The sequence below is a fragment of the Aedes albopictus genome, chromosome 2, assembly GCF_035046485.1.
Source record: "Aedes albopictus strain Foshan chromosome 2, AalbF5, whole genome shotgun sequence".
In the NCBI taxonomy this organism is placed as follows: domain Eukaryota; kingdom Metazoa; phylum Arthropoda; class Insecta; order Diptera; family Culicidae; genus Aedes; species Aedes albopictus.
Window position 1 is genome coordinate 443,125,452 of NC_085137.1, and position 24,058 is coordinate 443,149,509.

Consider the following 24,058-nt stretch of genomic DNA (forward strand, 5'->3'; position numbering starts at 1 on the left):
AGAACCATCATAAAACCAGTATAGTTTTGCTTCGGTTTTATGGAGGATTAGATTCGAGAACTGGGTGAACCTGAACATATTACATAGATATCTCAAGACACAATAGAAAGTACAATTGATTTTGAGGGAGTTTTGAGAACCGCCACAAACCGAAAATGATATGATTTCGGTTTTATGGTGGTTTTAAGGATTTTTGGTTCCATTCAACTTTAGAATATTACTTTTCTGGGACAATTGTGCTTATTCTAGTAAGGATAGTTGGAAATATTAACCAGTATATTCATAATTTGAAATTACAACCTTTCAGACAGGTACCCAATGAACGAGATAGCAGAAATTACTGGAAGGCCCATTACTGGAAAAAGACGTGTGACTAGGCTTGAATATTGAATAACGAGTTTGGATGGGTGCCTGCTTGCTTCGTCCAGCAGCGGTGATAGTGTCGTCACCGTGACGTCCGTAAACGATTGTTCAGTTCTTAGCAGTGGTACGAGTACTCCCACCAGGGATGGGAACACTCACATTTAAAGATTTACACTCACTTACTATTTTCTCAGCTCAGGCGTGCAATAAATAAACAATGTATGGACGACTTTCACCTTGTGGTTTTGTCTAAAAGTTTGCCGAAGAGAGTAGGAGTCGCACACGCATACCAAAGTCGTGACAGAGCTGTGAAAGCGACTCTCCACGAGGTGAGTGTAATTTACATTCACTTCGTGGAGAGTTGCCTTCTCAGCTCCCTCACGACTGCGGTATGCGTGTGCGACCCCTACTTTATTGGGCAAACTTTTAGACAAAACCATCAGGTAAAAGTCGTCCATACATCGTTTCTTGATTACACGCTTCTGAACTGAGAAAACAGCAAGTGAGTGTAACTCTCTGCAAGTGAGTGTTCCCGTCCTTTACTCCCACTACACATACGTTATGTCAGCAAGGATCCTCTGTTAGTGGATGATGGGCTCTTTATGGGTGCCACACCACCGTCCGTCATCTGTTGAACTGAAATCCAATTGGAGTATGGATGGGGGATTGTGGAATTACAAGGCGAACGCCAGCTAAAATTGTTTTTTGGAATTCAATTTGGCTGGAGAGGCACTAACAACGATGCAGAAGACTCGACCATGTGGATTGGAAACACATGCTCTAGGACTTTTGGTGAATTCTTTGGTGGCGAAAAAGAAGATTCCATCGTTGAAGTATTTTGTAGAAAAAAAACATTTTTCTGAATATTTCGATTTGAGATTTGAGCACTCGCTAATATGACACAATTGAAAGTACAATTATTTTTAAGGAGATTTTGAGAATAAAACCAACCATAAAACCTTTTTTTGGTTTTATGACGGTTTTAAGGACATCCTTTACTCTATCTACCTTAAAAATGTTTCTTGAGGTCGTTCAGATTTTAAAATCTGAATTTCCAACTTTTCCATTACCATAAAAACGCCCTATCAGAAAGTCAATCCATTCCAACAACCTCTCCATTACCATTACCATTACGTAACCAATTTATCTAACGAGTGAAATAAGCTGTTCTAGCACACTACCGACTGTGTGCTGTTCCGCCACCTCCATCAAGTTGCAATCAGCTTGCAGCTGCCACACCGCGGCAGCCCATCAATTGCAATGACTGCAGCAGCGATACCTAGATGACGACAGAAGGCGGAAATTCTAGTGGCACTCGACACGGAGACAAACAACCTGTCTCAGGTAACGGTACTTGTTCGCCGCGTCGCAGCCACCATCACACGCCAAGGTACCGGGTAAGTACTTACGCCTCCACTCACTCAGCTAAACCTTACGCCACCGGCACTCGCGATGAAATCATTAGACTCCCGCAAGTGGAGTGGAGAACGATTACGATATCAATGACTCGGGGGTGGCGTTGCAGCATCAGGCAGCAGTAGAGCAGCAATGGCAGACATGAGGGTAGTCAGAAGTTTGGAAGATTGTTATCAAAAAAAAAAACAAAGGAAATTTTAAAAAAATTCCGAATATTAAAAAAATATCATAAAATAGAAAACAATCATGACCTGATTACCATTGATGATTCTCGAGTTTCAGCAGAAATTGCTCGTCTTTTAAAATACCATTTGAAAGGTTTTTTTTAACTTTTTATGATGATTTATTTAGAAAAAAAACAGTCTCAAATTTTACCAAAAGTTCCCGGAAAATTTATTTTTATTTTTGCGTTTTTTTTTTATTTTGAAATCTTCGACAAGATTCTTGTTTTGTTAATTAACATTTTTTCGGCTTTGCAGTCTTTAATAAACTAACGACGTTTGTTGTTATTCCAACGTTTCGACGCTTGGTGGGCGTCTTCCTCAGGGGGCGCTAACATTTAAAATTATAATTTGTTTGAATTAGTTATAAGTGGGAATGTTTGGTGTCGTTATTTGTTTAATGTTTTGGTTAACTATAACTGTCGGGTATGTTGAATTTTGGTACATGCTGTGAATTTATATTGTGCTACATTATAAAATAGTTTACATTAATCTGCTATTGAAATCTTACACTTTAAAAATCTTTCACTTTTTTCACCGCGCAACTTGTACAACTGACAATGGCGCAATTTTTCTATTTTTCAGTCCCTCTTTTTCTCAAGGCTCAAACATCCATCATCATTTTTCGGAAACAGGAAAGCAGTTTTTTCGCTGTAAATCAAAACAATGACCACGAAAATGTATTCACTGTATTCTATTCCTCATGTGGAACACAGTGAATCCATTTTCGTTGCAAAAATGTTTGATTTGAACGAAAAAACTGCTTTCAAATGTTTAATGATGACGATGATTCCAATAACGAATGGTTCAACGTTAACTTGTGGATTGGTTAACGTGCTCTATTGGAGAAATTGAGTACCTCTCTTCTATGCTAGCTCTAGTGCTTTTGTTTCGAAAATTTTCATGAATAAGTACCCTAGGACATGGTTTCCCAAACTGTGGGTCGCGACCCCCCAGGGGGGTCGCTGGCCTTCATCCAGGGGGTCGCGAAGGACAGTCGAATATTTTATTGTAACGGACAACAAATGAGAGATTTTCTATGGTGGGTCGCGAAAAGTACGTCTTCTGGCCAAAGGGGGTCGCCGCACCTAAAAGTTTGGGAACCTATGGCTCCTTCGGGGAATTCCCCAGGAGTTTTTCTAGCTCTAGTGGTTTTGTTGCTAGCATAGAAGAGAGGGTCTCAATTTCTCCAATAGGGCACGTTAAACAATCCACAAGTTAAGAAAAAGAGGAACTCAATAATAGAAAAATTGCGCCATTGCCAGTTGTACAAGTTGTGCGGTGATAAAAGTGAAAGATTTCAATAGCAGATTAATGTGAACTATTTTATAATGTAACACAATTTAAATTCACAGCATGTACCAAACTTCAACATACCCGACAGTTATAGTTAGACAAATAACGACACAAGCATTGTAAGTCACACAAACCAAACATTCCCACTTATAACTAATACAAACAAAAAAAAAAATAGTACCCCCTGAGGAAGACGCCCACCAAGCGTCGAAACGTTGGGATAACAACAAACGTCGTTAGTTTATTAGAGGCTGCGTAGTCGAAAAACTTTAAATTAACCCTACATTTTTTTTATTCTTTATTATTGTGTTTTTTAACTTAATGTTAAACACAATTAACCATACAGTCGTTCAATTACCAATTCTTGTTTTGTTTTCGAACTTCCACCAAAAAACTCCATCGAAATTGTTGCCAGCTTAATATTTGAGAATTTATTTAAAATATTAATCAAGAATTTCTCTTAATGTTGATCAAGGTGTAGGATTAGAATTACTAGTATTGGAAAGACGTTAAGAACCAGCTCTAGTAATCCCTCGAATTCCACTTCCAATTCCATTCATTTTTTTTTCAAATATTGTCATCATGGAGACCCTGTTTCAGATAAAGCTGCCTAAAAAATTAAAATTTTTCATTTTTTTTTTTCTAAAAACCATAACTTTTGAACCAATTGCTCGATTTTTAACTGCATTCTCACAAAACGCATCATAACTTTTTACTGAGACCATGAAATTGAGACTTGTTTTAATTCAATAAAGATCCACCTCAAAATTGTACCATGTTATATGGGATTCCCATACAACATGCGGACGTAGAACGGCAGTTCAGAAGTTGTCAAATTCTTCAATAAATCTGTGAATATCATCGGCTTCGTTATGATGCTTAAGTCTATTCAACCGCGCATCAATTTCAACCAAATGAAAGTACCATACTTCGCCTAAGTTATATTTTGAACAAAGCGATTTTTCACATTTTTGTTATCATCCTAAATTTTTATAATACCAAGGTTGTCATATACTGCGTAGGAGTTTCGAATACTGTCTTGGTAAAAGAATGTCTTCCTTTAGAAATTTCTGCATGAGTTCTTCTGTATATTGCTCCGGGAATTTCTCCAAGGGTTTTAAAAATACATAATTAAACAATTTGCCTCAAACGTTTCGGCAGAAATAACATTGAGTGGTTATTCTTAAAACTCATCCAGAGCTTCTGCAGATATTCCTACAAGAGTTTTTTTTTAGAAAATTGTGTCACGGTCGCCATGTGGTGAGTAAAATTTTTGATGCTCTCTTGGGCAGATTTTTTTTTTTCCTTTCCTCAGTAAAGTATAACAACGAGTCGAGTACCCGACAGTGACGAAGTTTGTGAGTCGCAGTCGAAATAGACCAATCTGTTTGAAGACAAAGTAAGGAGTGAAATTAGAAAAAAAAAACGCTCGTTCTTGCCAATTTTATTTTAAGTGGTACATTTCCAATTTATCTTTTGGAAAAGTGACGCGCTTGTTACTTTTCGTTTTACCAAGTGTTTCAAATGAAAAAAAAAAACTACTAAAAGCTCAAAAAAGCGATTTTGAAGATCAGAATTTTAAATCTAATTGCATTAAAGTTAATTGCAACTTTATATTTTTTATTCCTTAATTAAATTTGCAAAGTTATCTTGGATGTCGAAAAAAAATCGCTGAAGAATTAATGCAAGAAATTTTATTGGTATATCTCCCACGAATTTGTATATGAGAACACTACAAGTATTTCCAGTTATTTAAAAAAAAATACACCAGGATTAATGTAAGGGTTTTTAAAAGGAAATCCTTCAGGAATCTTTCTAAAGTTTCTGTAATATTCCATGTAGGACTTTTCCTGAAAGACATGAAGAAGTTATAATGTAAGGAGTCACTACAGAAACTTATTCTTGAGTTTCCCAATGGCTTTCTGAATTAATTCCTTTAAAAATTTTCGATCTGACAAAATTCCTCGGGCATTTTTTTTTTTTTTCTGAAAACTTCTTCGGTAATATATGCAAAGTATTGTATGAATGCCTCCAGGAGTTCGTACAAATACTCCTATAGCTCGCTGTTTGTTGTAAAGTACATTAAAAAAACAATATTGTTCAGATACCCACAAAATGAAAGCTTAGGGTCTTCCATTTGATTTGATGCTAAAAAAGAAACAGTAAATTCTATTTTTACATAAACAAAAACCAATTTTCAAAGAAATTACTAATTTTGTGAGTACATTTAATCCAAAACTTATATGGAAGAATAATACCCGTTTATTTACATCAATTTCGCTCTTAGCAGCAAATGATAGGAGAAACCCTGGTGGGTGACTTTACCAATGACTGCTTTTGACCCAATCCCACGCCAGCGAGCTGTTGTGAACGTGATCCTCCAAAAGTTCCTTCAGAAACTGTTGCAGGATTTCCTTCAAAACTTTTTCCAGAAGATACCAGTAGTTTTTGAGAAATGTATCCAAAAGTACAGGCAGAAATTTCCCAATGAGTTCTTCCTGGTATTCTTTGAAAATTTTCATGAATAAGTCCCCAGGAGCTCCATCGGGGAATCCCCCAGTAGATTCTCTAAGGGTTAACTTTTGATATTCCTCTATGAGCTCCTTCAAGAATTTCTCTTGCAGTGTTTTGGTTTACCTATAATGCTTCTAAGAGTTTCGTTTTCTGGGGAATGCTACAAAAGTTTTATTTTTTTTTATTATCAAAAACTAGATGAATCTTTGTGTCTTGGATCCGTTATGTTGCGTTAATCAATGAGTGAATTTAAATTTAGCTAAAGCTAAAGCACTATTTTCCAACAAGGCAATTTTTTTACATTTTTGTAATTTGTTATATACTGTGTCACGGTCGCCATGTAGTAGTGATTAAGAGTTTTGAATACTGTCTTGGACAAAGTATGTTTTTATTTTATTGTATAGTAAAGTTTAACAGCGATCATAATCAACCCAGACAACCAGTAATCGTAAAGGATAATAAAGTGGAGAATACATACAGGGGATACTCAAAATAACTGGGACAGGTAAAATTTTCACTTTTCAAAAAATGTTCAACTCGGTGTAACTTTTCGAAAAGGGCATCAAATATTCTCAAATTTTTACTGTAAGTTTATCAACTAGTTGTGTATCAGTGGACAAAATTTGGATAAGATCGGGCCATTCTACACAAAGTTATAAAGATTCTAGAAAAAGGTATAATTATACGATAGCCAACTTTGAGCTGTTATATCTCCGGATTCAATGAACCGAATGCAATGAATTTTTGATCATTAATGACTTATATAATGAGCTATCAAAAACTTTTGACATAACTTAAAATTCTTTACACAAAAGAAAATTATAACGAATTGATTATTTTTCTGATATAATACTAATTTATCCAAAACTTCATCATCGTTTCAAAATTCGAGATAGTAATTATAGTTCATTTAAATTCCCTCTAATTGACTTGAATATATTTATGTTTCAAAGGAAAGCTACCAAATAGCCGGCATTAAATTGAAAAAGTAATGGGATGCACATGAAAAATAGATAAATTTACTAAAAAATCATAGAATAAAAGAAATCACTATATTTTTTTTTCTTATTAATAATTTCAAATCAAGTCAACTGTTTTTCAAAATTCATTATATTAGTCATAAATGATCAAAATTTCATTGCATTCGGTTCATTGAATCCGGAGATATAACAGCTCAAAGTTGGCTATCGAATAATTATACCTTTTTCTAGAATCTTTATAACTTTGTGTAGAATTGCCCGATCTTTTCCAAATTTCGTCCACTGATACACAACTAGTTGATGAACTTACAGTAAAAATTTGAGAATATTTGATGCCCTTTTCGAAAAGTTACACCGAGTTGAACATTTTTTGAAAAGTGAAAATTTTACCTGTCCCAGTTATTTTGAGTATCCCCTGTACTACAACTCCAGAATTGTATACTTTCATTCATTTCTAAGGAAATCTTGGATGACCGTTTGAGAAAAAAAGAAAAAATTAAAATAAAAAGAGTTATTCTTGCAAGAGCTTAAAATAATGTCTAGAGGAACAGTTGGAGTAATTGGACCTTAATAGCAAAAAGCTCTTGGTAACAATTATGCGATCAGGTATGATATTATCATTCAAACAGAAATTTTTCAGAAATTGAAGAAGAAAGCTAGATTGAGTGAACTTGTAACTAAAAATAGACAATAAACAGTTCCAGTTTTAAATTTGAGGTCTGTTAAGGGACACGACTTGCTCGGAAGAATGAGAAACTTCTCGACAGCAGATTTGCGGTTTTCGCAGCATCAAGACTGTAATTTATTAACGTTTACATATAATGTTTAAATAGATTATAAACATAATATAGACTAACATTCTAGTTTCATCGATATATCTTCGAGGATCGACTCTCCCAACTATATGCCTATATTCTATGGACTGCTACTATGGACTTGGCTAAATTCAATACTGTCCATTCATCCACTATCGCAGTATCTGACAGTTCTATCCTCTATGCAACTCTCATACCTATTCAAACTCAAAGGCAGTGAGCAATGGAGATCTTGGGACTCACTGAACACGGAAGGAAATTATTTTCCATTTCCAACAAGGTCAATTTTGATGTGTTGTTAAATTCAACAAAAACTGCGCTGGAGCGTCAACATTGTTCAAAAAAGCTCAAAAAAGATTTTTTTTTTGTTTTTATTAATGTGTATTTTAACTTAGATGCTAATTCTACTACACTCTCAAAAAATATAACAGGGGAACAAGATCAGAAAACGAAAAGATTTATGTTTTTTTTTTAATTGAATGAAAATTTTGAATTTGGAGTAAACAAGATTTTTTTTTTTCGTTTGAACGAGATATTGTGTTGAGGTAGGGGTTTAGGACTCTATTCCTAAAAATAACCTTGAAAGAATCGCACGAATTTCTAGATGAATTCCCGAAGAAATTCTTGAAATTTTTATTTTCTTCAGTCTCTTGAATTATAGGTTCTTGGGTAATTTCATAAGAAATATTTGGTAGAACTTCTGTCGAAAGTTTTTGAGACTAAGAGCAAGGAACGAGACCGGGTACGGCGCATAGGAACGAATAATCTAGCTTGTTGAAGTAGATCAGGACTATTTAATATGTCATAAGCGCACATTCTTCGAAGTAATACTGAGCGGGCATGCTATGATGACACTGCGAAGGTCTTGGCAGTAGTCATCGTGATGTGCTGGCTGAAATCCAGCTTACTATCCATCGTCACTCCCAGATCATTATAGGACATCCCACGTTCGAAGCCGACACCGTTTGACGCGTAGCGATAGTTGGGATGTCTTTGAGATTTGGTAAAGCTTGTTATGAACTCTTCTCTAGTTGTTTTTTTTTTTAAGAATGCTCTAAAAGTTCTTTATCCAGAGGTTGTATGAGGTTGTATGAAATACTTGGATGAATTCCCGTAATGTCACACAAATCATTGAGTCAAAGTATCATTGAAAGCACCATATTTATCAAAAGTTTTCTTTTTTTTTCAACCATGTTATCTTCCTGTATATTTCGGTCACGGTCGCCATGTACTGTGTAGGAGTTTGGAATATTGTCTTGGGCACAAAAAGTTTTTTTTTTATTACGCGGTAAAAACTAACAACGATCAGATTCGGTAGAAGGTAATGATTGCAACTGTATAATTCTTTTTCATAGTTATTTTCTTGAAGTAGTCTTGAATGAATGTTTGAAAAATAAAAATCTCAGAATTGAAGAATCTGTTAAAATACCTCTTGATATATCTATGAAAGCTTATCATTCGAAGCCCTGGTGAAATTTCTGAAGAATTCCCATTTCATTCCTTGGGTAAATTTCTTTGGAATAGATCTTTCTTGCACCTGGTGAAATGGTTAAATCCTAGTCAAGTCAATGGATCCATGGCAACAAAATCTAAAATATCAGTCAGACGTTCCACAGGTACCAATTGTCTAATCATAACTGATTTTCTGATCCATGATATAGAGACAATCACAAAATAGTTGATGCATATCTCCTTCAGTTGTAGCTCGACAATCAATGTTGGTGTAGAACATTCTGAATTCTTGAAGAAATGCCTACATTATCAACTTTGGAGATATTTTGTTTTTGGAACTCCTGTGGTAATTCCGACATTTTTTTAATGAAAGTATCTTAATAAGGATCCTGGAAATATTTGTGATGTGTAGTATAAATGCTGGTCGTGATCTGTCAGTAATCATAAGAGTGGGTCATCGTTGTATGGAGAAACTTTAAATTTGATCGTATCAACCCGGAACGAAACTTTTTCAAACAGTATTAGCGTCCAAAACAACTGTGCAAAATTTGGGAGCGATTGGTTGTGTCCCCGTATTCCGCATTGCGATTGAAATTTGTATGGAAGTTAGTATGGGAAAACGTACTTTTTTGCATTTTACTCATAATTTGAATTCTTGTATCTAATACCATGTAACTAATGACGTTAAAGTATAGCCCAGGATATGCCGAAAAACTTTGCCGAAGACCGCAATGTGATCTGACGCTTGTGAAAAAAGTTATTCGCCTGGTAACTCAGGCCAAAAATTGAGATTTTATTTTTGATGTTATTCCTTTGCATGTTAAATGTTAAGCACCACCGGGCAATCTGAACGTTATAACTTTTTTCACAAGTATTTGATCACTTTGTGGTCTTCGGCAAAGTTTTTCGGCATATCCTAGGCTTTACTTCAACGTCATTAGTTAGATCGTTTTAGACGAAAAATTTTAATTTATAAGAAAAATGCAAAAAAGCACGTTTTCCCATACTATATTCCATACAAATTTCAATCGCAATGCGGAATACGGGGGCACAACCAATCGCTCCCAAATTTTGCACAGTTGTTTTGGACGCTAAAAGGAATCGAAAAAACTTTGTTCCGAAAAATCGACTTTGTTGACCCAGTCTAGTAATCATGCATGAGTGGGATGAAGAAGTAATTGCATAAAATTTGAAATTGTACACTAAGGTGAATTATTGAGGGTTCAATAAAGTTCGTTCATATTTTTGTGGAAACCTGACTACACCCTCGACACTTGAGGTTCCGTTCTAAAACGAGACACTCTTGGTAGATATTAGTTGCTGTCATACCGCACCGCCGCTTCGTTAACCACCATATAAGATTTGCTTGCTTATGATTGTCACACTCATACGATCCCCCGACACACAACGAGGGTGGGGTGATAATGAAATTAAAATTGCTGCTCTCGGTGGTGGCGACGGTCGCGGTCAAGCGAGTGAGTGGTATTTCGCACGAACTTGAAAACATGTTTACAGGAAGTCGTTACAGCTACTAGTATCATCATCGTAGTCATCAGAGCAAACGATTTCAAGTACACTTTTGCGTAACTGTAAACTGCCACTGAACGTTTAATCGAAAAAAAAACATACGGAAGAGTAAGAATGTTTCAATTGTCCCACCATTCGCCTCGAGAGCGTCGAGATGATACTGACCTTGTACGACGTGGGACGGCTTTTGAGAGCGTTGTCGGCGTCGGCAAGTGAGCTTTGGTAGTGCTGCAATCGGTACAGGACCTCGGACCGGAGCAGGAGACCTTTGTGGCTGTTGGGTGCTGTGGGAAGAGAACGAGAAAAAGACAACAAACGGTAAGAATGAAGCAATGCATACCAGAAATGAGATGAGTATTCTTCTGGGTGGCGATGATGGTGGCCGCCACCGCAAAAGGCAACAAATATGATAGCAAATATTTGATATTATCACCATAACCGGCAGACCCTGTCCGGACCGACCATCGACAGTAACGTAGGGCGGCCTCATTCGTTGTTCAAACTTTCTTTATCTCCGGCAAACGAAAGAGTGGCCGAACGACATTGATAGGGTTGTCGGTGTCGGTAGCAATTGGGGGAATTGGGACAAAATGTGCAATTGGAATATGACAGCCGTCTCCAACACACCTTTCTTCAATTGGGATTTTATGCGTCTCATTTTCTGTCAAACTATTAACCAATGCACAATGGGAAAAATAGGTATAAGACGTGAATAAATTCAATATCATTGCAAGTAGTGGATATAAATCAGTGTTTTTGGCCCGTTTTACCCCGCAGTAAAGCTTCCAAGCTGCTGTCTTCCTGGATAAAATCATCGTTGCCTCGGTAGCCTTAACAAAAAAACGTAAGCCATTCGAGAGCGTTTCTGTATCAGCGAGTGTGGATCCTGAAGCTGTAGCATCCGACATCTCCCTCCCAGCCGCCAAATAACACACTTGCCATGAACAGTCATGGCGGCGCAGGTTTTTGTTGCACAGAGGTGACTGTGACTTACTTCTAACTAATAAGAACTTACTTGCTAGAAGCAAGTATGTCACATTGACTTCTGCGCAACAAGGCAGATTCCGTCCAATTTCGCAGCCAGTGTGGTTGCGTCCTACGCTTATTCCGACCGGCATTTCTTGTTCCAATCCTTTGCCAAGATGCCTGTCAGCCACAGAAGAGATCTGGTTCCCAAACGTAAATTGTGCTGCAACTATTTTGATCCGGTCACTTATCCAGAAGTTGCACCTCGAAGTTCTCCTGCTCCTGCCATTCCTGACGCGATCGGCACCACACGTTGCTTCACGGTTCATACCAGCTTGGTAGAAGTTCGTCCGCCCCAGCTGTGACAACGAAATTCCACGAAACGCTGTCTGTTCCATTCACTTCGACCCCAGGACCGGCATCCACATCTCAACAAGTAAGCATGTCGGTTTAATCCTAGGCCGTTTCCTCCAGACAGTTGCTTCTCACGTCGTCGTTTGAAGCCAGGGCTCTGTTGGATTCCGGGTCAATGTCGAACTTCTTCTCTTTGGAGCTAGCTAACCTGTTTGCTATTCCCCAATCCGAGGCCGATGTGTCCGTTGCCGGAATCGGCTAGTCCCACTGTAAGCTGTAGCGTGCAGTGAGCGCCACCGTACGTTCCCGAATCGGATCGTTATCTATCCAGCTCTGTTTCCTAGTCATCAACCACCCCATTTGTCACTAACTTGCCCACCATCCACGAGAAGCTTCCGTCTTGGTAGCTCCCGAAGGTCTAGTTGGCCAATCCGCAATTCCATGTTCCGAACAAAATCTAACTGGTCATCGGCGGTGGAGTCTACTGGGACCTGCACACTGCACTGGCAAGAAGCTTTCATCGAAAAGCGCTTTGGTTGGACTATGTGTTTTGACAAAATACATCTTAAAGAACTCCTGGAAGAATTTCGAAAACAAATCTTAGAAGAACTCTTAGAGAAATTGCCGGAGGAACTCTCAGTGGAATTCAAGGAAGAACTCCTAGAGGAATTTGCTGAGGAATTCTTAGAGGAATTACCGGAGGAACTCATAGAGGAACTCCCACAAATACTTTAAGAGCAACTAGTTATTGAATTGCCGGAGGAGCTTTCGCAGGAATTTTTGGAGGCACTCCTGGAGAAATTTCCGAAAAAAATTCGGACAGGAATTCAAGGAAGAACTAGTAGCAAAACTACCAGAGGTATTCCTAGATGAGTTCTCGGACGTACTCTTAAAGATATTCCTGGAAGAATTTCTTGGGAAATTCCCGAAGAAATTCGTGATGAAATTCCCTCAGGAACTCATAGAGGAGATCGTAGAGGAACTCGTCGAGGAGTTCCTGGAGGTACTCCTAAAAAATTCCCGGATAAACTCCCACATACATTCCTGAGGGAAGTTGTAGAGAAATTCTCGATAGAACTCCTAGAAGAATTCCCAGGAAATTCATAAAGAAATCTCCGGAAGAACTCGTAGAGGAATTCCCGGATGAACTCATAAAGGTATTCCCAGAAGAACTTCTAGAGAAATTCCCCGAGATACTTTTAGCGAAATTGCTGGGAGAACTCCTAGAGGAGCGTTTGGGGAAACTCCTGGATGTATTCCCGGAAGATATCTTGAAGGAATTCCCAGAGGAACTCCTAAAGGAATTAATGAAGGAACTTTACAGGAATTTCCGGAAGAACTTCTAGAGGAACTTCCGCGGAATTCTTAAAGGAATTGTCGGAGGAAACTTCGACATACCCAGTGCAACTTCTAGATAACTAAGCTTCTAGAGCAACTCGTAGTGGACTTGCTTGGGGAACTTCTTCCCAGTGAAACTCGTAAAGGTGTTCCCGAAGATGTTCGGATTCCCAGAAGTACTCCCAGACGAATTCCCGAAAGATAGAGATAGTCACGGTGAAACCAAAGAATAAAAATAGAAAGAATGCCCTCTCTTGTCTTTTTCTATGTAAACGTCAAGCGACAAGACAAATGGCGCTCTCTAAGCGTTTCGAGGTGGAAGCTCTATGTAACAGTGTTCGTGATTTGCCATAAGAGAAGGTGGTGTGCGTATGTTTTGGTATCCGCATACAATCAGTAACGCACACTACCGCATGAAGGTTGAACTTTCATCCGCAGATAGCGCAGCGGTAGAGTCCCCCCGAGCATCAGCGGAGTGAGCTTTCTTGATATTCTTATTCTTTGGTGAAACTCTTAGTGTAATTCTCAAAAAAAAAAAATCGGTAAGAAATCCCCGAAGGAACTCGTAGAGGAATTCCAGGAGGAATTTCTTGAGGAAATCCTAGAGGAATTCCCACAGAAACTTCTAGAACATTCCGGAGGAACCTCTGAAAGATATTCAGGAAGAAATCTTAAAGAAACTTCTGGAAGAATTCCAGGAGGAACTGCTATGAACTCTTAAAGGAATTCCCGTAGAAATTCGTAAAGGAATTCCCGGATGAACTCGTTGAAGTACTCGAGGAGGAATTCCCGGAGGTACTCCTTGAGGAAGTGCCGGACGAACTCCTAAAGAAATTCCCAGGAAGAAATTCTAGAAGAATTGTCGGAGAATCTCCTAAAAGAATACCCGGAGTAACTTTTAGAGGAAATTCTAGAGGAAGTACTTCAAACAGTCCCTATGAAACTTCTGTAGAAATGCCCGAAGAAACTCCTAGAGGATGTCTCGGAGGAAACTCTCGGAATTCCAGAAGAAAATTCTAGAGCTCCCGGAGGAACTCCTAGCGCAATTCTTGGCGAAACTGCAGGAAGAATCCTTAAAAGAGTTGCTGGAGAAATTTCATCTCTTCTGGAGGTGAGCACGACAAAAACATGTTTTTTAGAATCACTAGCATTTTCTTCAATCTTCGGAATCCGTAGATTCTTTCTACAGCCATCAGTTATCTTCAGGAACCCCCGGTATCTTTGTGAACTTAATTTAATTCAAAGGACAAACTTTTTCACTTTCAAAACATCGTTAACGTGGCATGCGAAGTTTAGAAATCAAAACATCTACCGGTGAAACTGAGCGTAATTTGATCTATTTTTAGTGTTCCTAATTTTTGAAACTGTTATAAATTTGGGCCATAAAAATGGACCAGCGCTGAAAACGAACTTACAAATATGTATGTCGATGACTCCAATAAATTGCTTGAAATATTGTATGAAATAAATCAAGAAATAATATAATTTTTCAATGCGTTTAATTTTTCAATTGGAGTTCAGCGGCGTAAGCGGCGGCGTGCCGAAAAATAATCGGCGGCGGCGGCGTGAACCTCTACGTGGGGCTTCGATCACCCCCGGGCGTTGGAAAATGTTCGTAGCCAACCGTATGAGATAAATCCAAGCAGACAACTCGTATCGACAAGTGGTTCCGTAGCAGGTGCGGACAAACTGACTACTTTTCTCGAGGATTGGCTTCCGACTCTTGCACAAGCTCTGCCAATATCTCCGAGCTCCTCCTCCGTATTGTCCTCCGGATCACTCCTCCTGTCCTCGTCCTCGCCTAGGTGTGTCCGCCAAGCTTGATCCGATGATCCTACTCCAGAATACATCACATCCATCGAGCTCCTCCATCGACCAGCCGGCAGCCATCCAGTTAACCAGTAGGTATCGCCTTTCGTTCCAATGGATCCAATGTCCTCTCTGTGACAGCCAATTCATCCACCTAAAGATCCCGTGCTGCGACTCCGTGCCTTATGCGGGCGATTCTTCTCTAGGTCGATATACGCTCCTGGGCCCATAACCTGTTGGAGCTAGTTCACCACGGCCACGCAGGCCATAGTGAGGTTAGCTTCGTCGACGACCGTTCCTTAATTACAAAGCAAAAAGAACGCTGTAGTCATCTTCCATCTCACTAGATGGTTGCCGACTGATACCTCAATCAGCAACCGCCGTTCTCTCCATTTCATTCAGATACCAGATTCATGGTACCAGATACTATACCTTTGCCATCTACCAACAATACTGCCATCGCTCACGTACCTGAAGGTTCTACGCTACCTGAGCATTCAACGCTACCAAACTTTCAACAATCCGGCAGCATCTTGTGCATCTCCGACACGCCCGTCCCCCATCTGCGGCGTAGATTACAGCGGACCACTTGGACCAGTCAGGTTCAACGCGGTTCAACGAAAGTGTCCATACCGAGCAGCATTCCTTAACGAATTGCGATGCGCCTGGTGGCTCGAAGAGGGGTGGTTTCCAAGCACCACTCCGACAATGCGACCACTTTCAAGGGAGAATCACACGCCCTTCTGGTTTGACAGGTTTCGCATGGGAAAACTGTCAAAATATCACAAATCTCGACGGAACGGACGCTATGTTTTCCAGGCTTCAGACGTGGAAGCCCTGACACCTGGTCATTTTCTGGAGGGTTCCAACCTCCAAGCTGTTGACGGAGGTCCCCGAAAACCGGCACGACCGCTTCGAGCAAAGCCAATCTCTAACAAATCGGGGCACGATTGTAACCGGAATACCCGCAGCAGTCAGTTCAAACCTGGGCAACTCTTCGTGGTCAAAGACTGCCTTCCAATGCCTGCTCAATCAATGGCCCCTCGGCAAAATTGTCAAGGCATCGTCAGAGTGGTCACGCTGAAGACCGCTTCCACGGACAATGTCATGCGACCCGTCGCACGGATTTCTCTTCTGCCCATTAGAATCGATCCAAGTCAGTCCGACACACCCGTTGGAGATCATCAGTAGTGATGTACTAAACTGGCTCGAGACTCATATGATTTTAAATCAATTCCAATGACCCTAATCTACCCGAATGATTGTCCTAACCTTTCCGCCATTCTTGTACACCAAAGTGTACTGGAAGGTTATATGTTCACTCAAAAAACGGATTTTCGATGGAAGGCGCGAAGAGTCAAGTCACATATACCTATCAACGCAGTTTGACCAATTGAGATGATGTCTGTGTGTGTGTATGTATGTATGTATGTATGTATGTATGTCTGTGTACAAAGAAGGTCACTCACTTTTAAGGCATTTCCCATTGGACGATTTTTTTTTTTAATTTTAGCACGAAACGAACCGAAATTTTACCGTATTGTTTGCTATGCAAAATGGTTCGAACCGGTCAAGCAGTTCCGGAGTTATACCCATTTCAGTGATCCAGACCAGTACCGGCAGAACTGGCCGTATATAAAACTGAACCAAGCCCTATCATGTGACATATCAAACTGCGACGATTTTTGTATCCTTTAGCATGGCTGATGAATGTTGTGCGGAAATCAAAACTGAAGACCAAAAATTCCTCGATGGTGGCTGAAAATTCAAGATGGCGGCCTAATATTCAAGACGGTCGGTGGCTGTTTAATGGAATTTGAGGCTTCAAAACCATGCAATATGGATTGGGTATATTTGATATGGGGAAGATGTCTGGAGTCCAAAAATGGCGACCAGAATATCCAAGATGGTGATCTAAAATCCAATATGGCTTTATAGCCGCCATATTGGATTTCATTATGGTGACTGTTCAATGATATTTTAGGCTCTAATACCATATTTGATATGGGAAAGATGCCTGGAATCCAAAAATAGCGGCCAGAATTTTTAATATGATCTAAAATCCAAGATGGCGGCTCCAAATTCAATATGACGGCTGTTTAATGGAGTTTTAGGCTCCAAAACCATGCAATAAGGGTATTTATGGTATGCAGCAGATGTCTGGAGACCAAAATAGCGACTAGAATTAACAAGATGGTGGGCTAAAACCACAATGGCGGTTAAAAATTGAATATGGCATCTGGCATATTTTTGGCTCCAAAACCATGCAATATGGATATATTTGGTATGGAGAAGATGACTGGAGTTCACGTGATCTGAATATCCAAGACGGTGGTCTAAAATCCAACATGGCGGCTCCAAATTCGTGATGGCGGCTGTTAAATGGTGTTTTAGGCTCCAAAACCATGCATTCGGGGTATATTCTGTATGGAAAAGATGTCTTGAGACTAAAAATGGCGACCAGAATACCCAAGATGGCAGACGGGAATCCAAGATGATGGCTGTTTAATGAAGTATCAGTCTCTTAACCCCTTCGGTACGATTTTTTTCACCAACCTCGCCGCTGTAGAAGGCGTCAGCGGGGTGCAAATGACCCAACCGTCCTTAAAGGGTTAAACCATGCAATGTTATGAGGAAGAAGTCTGGAGTTTAAGGGTCAAACAACTGAAGCCAGATACATGATATGATTTCTGTTGCCATGATATGGATTTTTGGATACCTTACCCTGCAAGATGAATTATTCTTCAAGGGGCATTTCCCCCCGTCCTCCCGCAGCAGTCAGTCCCGAGTCGGGGTACAAATTGGTGCTAATTATTCCATTAGCTATGCAAACAAGACGCACGTCTACTTGATATCTGCCTGCCTGCTCCCTACTGTACTATCTATGTGCAATTCCTACTAGGTACCTATAACTACCAGTCCACCACCACCACCATCGTCACCCGGACCCGACTGACCCGGCTGGCTGGTCCCCTTGAAGGGGAAGGTTAATTACATCGTCCGATCGTCCGTTCGTCCGTCGCTTCATCGCCATTGCACTACCGTCTACCCTCGTTGGTTTGACCTCATCTAATCTGAACACTTTTTAATTTGACCCCCTCTAATTTGCACATCGTTCAAACTAAAAATGGTTCAAACGTCATTCTGCTCTTGGAACGGGGTGAAACGGAACGCAGAATCAAAACAAAACAGCAAAAAGGGTTACCATTAGTGTGTTTTTCGATGTCCACAGGGTTACTAGAAGTTCAAATTAAAAAATGAACCCCGTTGGTTTGCATGAGGTGTCGTTCAAACCAACGGGGGTAGACGGTACTGCCTTGGGGAGCCCCTTGACACGAATGCAGCAGAACGAGTTTGCAGGAGAAAATTGATATCAATAAATCGTCAGGGTGTGGGATATGAACAAAGCTGAGTAGCATTTCCCATGCGTGTATTTCCCCTAGCAAGCATCAGTGACAGCCAGCACCATGACGGGGTCGTCGTCAGTGTGATGCTGCCGCATTGACGAGTGGACTGTTATCGGAGCAAGACGCCATCACCGTGAGGTTCCGTATTATGCCAAGTGATTCTACTGCAGTTTGCTAAGATGGCTGGGAACGGATTGTTCCAGTGAGTTGCCCGGTATTCACATTGGCGATCCTGCCAGGAGTGCATCATAATCAATAACAAGTAAATATTAAAATAGGTAGAATCACTTGGCATAAAAATAGTGAGGGAAAACCAATCGTTTTGGTGTGTGAAGTGTGTGGTGGTGCTGCAAACACAGTGAAGTGGGTGTTGCAATTCTGCGGTTCCTGACGAAAGCTAGAGCGCGGAAAACTTTTGTCATGCCAACCGCGTTCTGTTTTAGCCTTGGTTTTAGCACAAACACATGAACAAAGGCGCGGTGACGTGGTTGATTTTTGTTGTCGTTTGGTAGCACGCTGTGGATAGGTGGTCGGTCGATGATTGCATGCATGTTTCTTCATGTTCTTGCTCGGCATGGATGGTCGCGCTTTCGTTGATTCCTCGGATCGTACATGCTCGTGTTGTCGCTCGGTTGAACGGTAAATGCAAACAGGTTGATGTGCATGATGGTAGAGGTGTTTGACTATTGTGAATGTTGCCGTAAAATTCTCGCGGCGTTGGTTGGTTGGGTTGGTTTTTGCTCGGGTTTTTGGTTGGGCATATTAATGGCGTTTCGAACCGCCGAAAATTTTTCTGCATAAGGAAAATGCAGGGACGTGTAATGAAAACCGTCCAAGGGAACGGCATTTTTTGGATAACCGCCGAAAATTATTCTGCATAAAGAAAATGCAGGGACGTGTAATGAAAACCGTCCAAGGTAAAGGCGTTGTTGGATAACCGCCGAAAATTATTCTGCATAAAGAAAATGCAGGGACGTGTAGTGAAAACCATCCAAGGTAAAGGCGCTGTTGGATAACCGCCGAAAATTTTTCTGCATAAGGAAAATGCAGGGACGTGTAATGAAAACCGTCCAAGGAAACGGCATTTTTTGGATAACCGCCGAAAATTATTCTGCATAAAGAAAATGCAGGGACGTGTAGTGAAAACCATCCAAGGTAAAGGCGCTGTTGGATAACCGCCGAAAATTTTTCTGCATAAGGAAAATGCAGGGACGTGTAATGAAAACCGTCCAAGGAAACGGCATTTTTGGATAACCGCCAAAAATTATTCTGCATAAAGAAAATGCAGGGACGTGTAATGAAAACCGTCCAAGGTAAAGGCGTTGTTGGATAACCGCCGACAATTTTTCTGCATAAGGAAAATGCAGGGACGTGTAATGAAAACCGTCCAAGGAAACGGCATTTTTGGATAACTGCCGAAAATTATTCTGCATAAAGAAAATGCAGGGACGTGTAGTGAAAACCGTCCAAGATAAAGGCGTTGTTGGATAACCGCCGAAAATTTTTTCTGCATAAGGAAAATACAGGGACGTGAAATGAAATCCGTCCAAGGAAATGTTATTGAAAAACTGCCAAAAATTGTTTGCATCAGGAAAATGCAGCGATGTGTAAAGAAACCCGTCTAAGGAAATGGCGTTGCATGATGACTGCCGAAAGCTGTGCGTGAGGAAAATGCAGGGACGTGTAATGAAAACCGCCCATAAAAATTGCATATCGTAAAACAGTTTAAAATTCGAAGTACGCAATGAAAACATATCTACTGAAAATATGTTGTAGAACCTCTTTTGAACTCGTTTTGTAGAATCTATTTTCGTATAATGAAGGACATTTGTGTGTTATATATGGTCCATCTGTACCATCACATTGAAGCATTGAAAATGGAGTTGTATGATATACGGAATCTTTAGTCTGATAAATCTCAAATTCGTTAATCTCTTGTTTTTTTTCTTTTTTGACAAATAATTCTTACAAAATATGTTCGTTTTCGTTGAATGCGTCGAATTTTCGCAATCGTGAATAACGATTGATTTGAGTGAGAGAAAAACAGGGCCGGCTACATAACGAGACGTGCGCTTGAAGGAGAGAAGACGCATCACCCAACTGCGTGTGTTGTAGTTATTTTTATTGGAGCTCGGCAAAACCCCATAGATGATTGGTTAGCATTGCAAGTTATCAATCATATGATATAGGTTCGATATTAACAAAAGTGCGTTTACTAAACAAAAAAGTAAATGTGGCCATTCGTCTTAATTTTTGTATCTTGAAGTGTATCTTGTTGCATTGGTGCCATAAGGATGAAGAGAACGAAATTGAGGGTTTGAGCGTAAAAATAACAAGCCTGCTAGTCGAAAACTTTTTTTTTTCGGAGAAGAGGGAGAATGTGGGATATGAACAAAGCTGAGTAGCATTTCCCATGCGTGTATTTCCCCTAGCAAGCATCAGTGACAGCCAGCACCATGACGGGGTCGTCGTCAGTGTGATGCTGCCGCATTGACGAGTGGACTGTTATCGGAGCAAGACGCCATCACCGTGAGGTTCCGTATTATGCCAAGTGATTCTACTGCAGTTTGCTAAGATGGCTGGGAACGGATTGTTCCAGTGAGTTGCCCGGTATTCACACAGGGGATGAGTCTTGACTTTAGGGAAGTGAGATGAAGCGGAGAACAGAGTAGTATTCCTTGAAACTAGGTAGATGCACTCGTCGGGAATCATGATACAGTGCTCATGACAGATAGGATCGAGATTATCAATTCGATGGGTATTCGATTATAACGAAAAAATGTTCATCAACGACCACTATTTTGTTCGGATTTTCTGTTGAACCCAACGATTATCAAATTCGGTGGTTATTTCTCCAGGTCTACGTACACTTGCACATTTTGCACTTAAAAACTGTGAAAGCTTGCCGGTCTTGTTGGAGTTATCACACAGCGGGGCAACACAATACAGCCAGACGAGAAGGAAGCTTTCCGGACCGGAGTAAAGCAAAACACTTGCGTACGGTTTTGACTATCACGAACGAATGATTTATTCAATATTTACATTGAGTTGTCCAAAAAAAGTCTCACGAAACCTACTGCAAGCCTATCCATATGCGTGAGAACAAAAGATGTTTACAAAGTTCTTACAGATAGATTAACACGGGAAATCTAAACACAAACCACTACCACATAGGAATTTGGATTGGTCAATTCAAGACTATAAACAATAACAGTGTTCAAAAAGACAAAACAAGTTCAGGGTGTATCTATTTAACCGTCGGTTGTCTCAATACCAGGGTTGCTCGAATGCACGCACAACATATTCCCAACAGGTCTACCTCCTTTGTGACGACGCCTCATAACCGTTGGAAGCCACCAGAAGAATCGGTGACTTAAACAGAACGAGTTTCGTTTGCGTTTGCAAGTTACGGCACTTAATTTGGTTACGCAATCCTTAAAAGGCCTTATTCGCAGCTGCTATACGGCCTTTTCATTTCACGGGTAAGTTGTCAACATTTCATGAAATATGTAAACAAATTCTTCAACAACTTCAAACACATCCCCATCAAATGACTACTTCAGTACTAACACAACTAGTACTGCCTCTGTCCCAATCATGTACCCGCAATCATGTACTTCGTTTTGGTTGAGCTTACTGTCGAGCCTCTCCACGCTGTCTCCCTCTTCAGAGGAGCCTAAGCTCGCTACACTGTTCCACGATCGATGCCGATGAGATCTATGTTGTCCGCAAGGCCAACGATTATGTGGGATCGTGATATAATAGTGTCGTTATTCCTCTGAACGCTAAACCTCGCAATCGCTCCGTCGAGTGCAATGCTGAACAGTAAATTTGTCATTTCGTTAATTTCGTCAGCGATCGGAGCACTTAATTCTGATCCGTGCAGTATTATGTGTATCAGCCTAATAAGTTTCGTTGGAAAACCATGTTCTGACTATTGTGCGGGTATTCCCTAATCGAGCACGACGGTTCGGAACGTTCGTGTCCCGAACAGTTCCAAAAATTGTCCGGTTTTGCCTTCACACCTGGTTTCACAGTCGAATGCGTCAAAAGTGACACTGTGTTTTTTTGCTGTCTCACTCACATTTCATCTCGCTCTCTTTCTATTTTCAACGATGACAGCAGAAGTCGCTTCAAAAAAACGAGGTACTTTGTGCAAAAGTGGCAGCAATTGACGAGGTATGCCGAAAAGGGCATTTGAAATAGGGTGTCGAATCGACCTTCGAATCCAGTGGTCAAAGAAACTCACAATATATCTGCCAAAAGCTTTCAGTACTCACGTTGCACTCGTCCAGACCAAATGCGCTTGTTCGCTCGTTTCGCTTTTGAGTGACGTCATGCTATCTAGATGGCCATGCATACTAGTTCAGTTACCGTAAAGGCCACTCAAACCTCCAAATGCCATTCGTGGCAAGCTCCATAGCTCTGGAACCAAACGTTCAATTAGCAAATTTCTGCTCAATTTCCAACATTTTTTCAAGAAAACAACCAAATTTCCAGCCGACAAAAACTCGTGCACAATCAGTTTCGCTTCGTCCATCCGCCGCAATCAATCTGCGTCGCAAAAGTTCCAAAATAGAACCTCTACCTATACCTATATTTTTGTTGATAAATACGATGATGCTTCGCGTGTCCGGGTGTTTGCACTTTCCTTTATTTGCGCGTCCCCAATTTTGCCACCACCACCACACCAGACACCAGTCACACGAGATGACGTTGGCAGGTTTTTTCGGTCAGTCAGACGGGAATCTACACTAGGTACCTAGGTAGGTAGCTCGCCCAAGCCCAAGGGGGGAACGAACCGGGACTCTTTACTTATCATCATCAAAATAAACAAAGCCAACGACGAGCCGAGCGGCGGCGATGAATAGGCGTTAAATGATTACCACGAGTCCACGACACAATAATGGCGTGGCGGTAACGGATGGACCAGGACGGGGTGAGAATTGGACGAAACGGCCACACGTAAACAAATGTTTTTGAAGTCACCCACCAACAACAACGACGGCGGTGACTCGGTCGTTGACCTCGACTTCACCAGTGGTTGGTCGGCTTCGGCTGTTGTTATTGATAGAGACGGTTGTTGCAAGCCGATCAAAGAAGTGTCATTACTGATACTGACTGCAAATCGGAGGGGGTTGGAAGACAAGAGGATCCGATGACTTGGTGTATTCCTTTCGCGAAATCAGTGTTCTTTCGCTGGTGCTTTGTTTCGCTCTGGGTCATTCGCCTTGACGGAGGCTCTCTGAGAGAATTGCGCTGTGCGTGAAATCATTTTTTTTTAACATGGGAAAGGATAGGAGCTGCATTTTCAAATGCTTCTAAAATATTTTAGGGACTTCAGATTGAAAAAAGTGTTAATGTTTTGCAATATACTTTCAATTAGCTACATTATAACTGGTTTTAGACAAAAGTTTTAAAATCACAATGTTATGTCTATAATATAGCGAATCAAAATCTCATTCGATAACATTAAGAACGTTTTGCTTGAAAAAATTTCTATAAAGAATTACAAGCATTTGAAAATGCAGCTCCTATCCTTTCCCATGTTAAATAAAATTGTTTTCACTCAAGCGCAATTCTCTCAGAGAGCCTCCGTC

At 40.4% G+C, this 24,058-nt stretch overlaps 1 protein-coding gene across 3 annotated transcripts in view; it reads right to left on the reverse strand.

Annotated features, from left to right (window-relative positions):
- The window catches only part of LOC109397351 (LON peptidase N-terminal domain and RING finger protein 1), a 243,304-nt gene that overhangs the window by 20,087 nt on the left and 199,159 nt on the right, over window positions 1-24,058 (reverse strand). For all 3 annotated transcript variants that reach the window (XM_029869935.2, XM_029869936.2, XM_029869934.2), the window contains exon 3: window positions 10,750-10,868. In XM_029869935.2, the coding sequence (XP_029725795.2) occupies window positions 10,750-10,868 (119 nt within the window). The remainder of the gene's footprint in view (window positions 1-10,749; window positions 10,869-24,058) is intronic.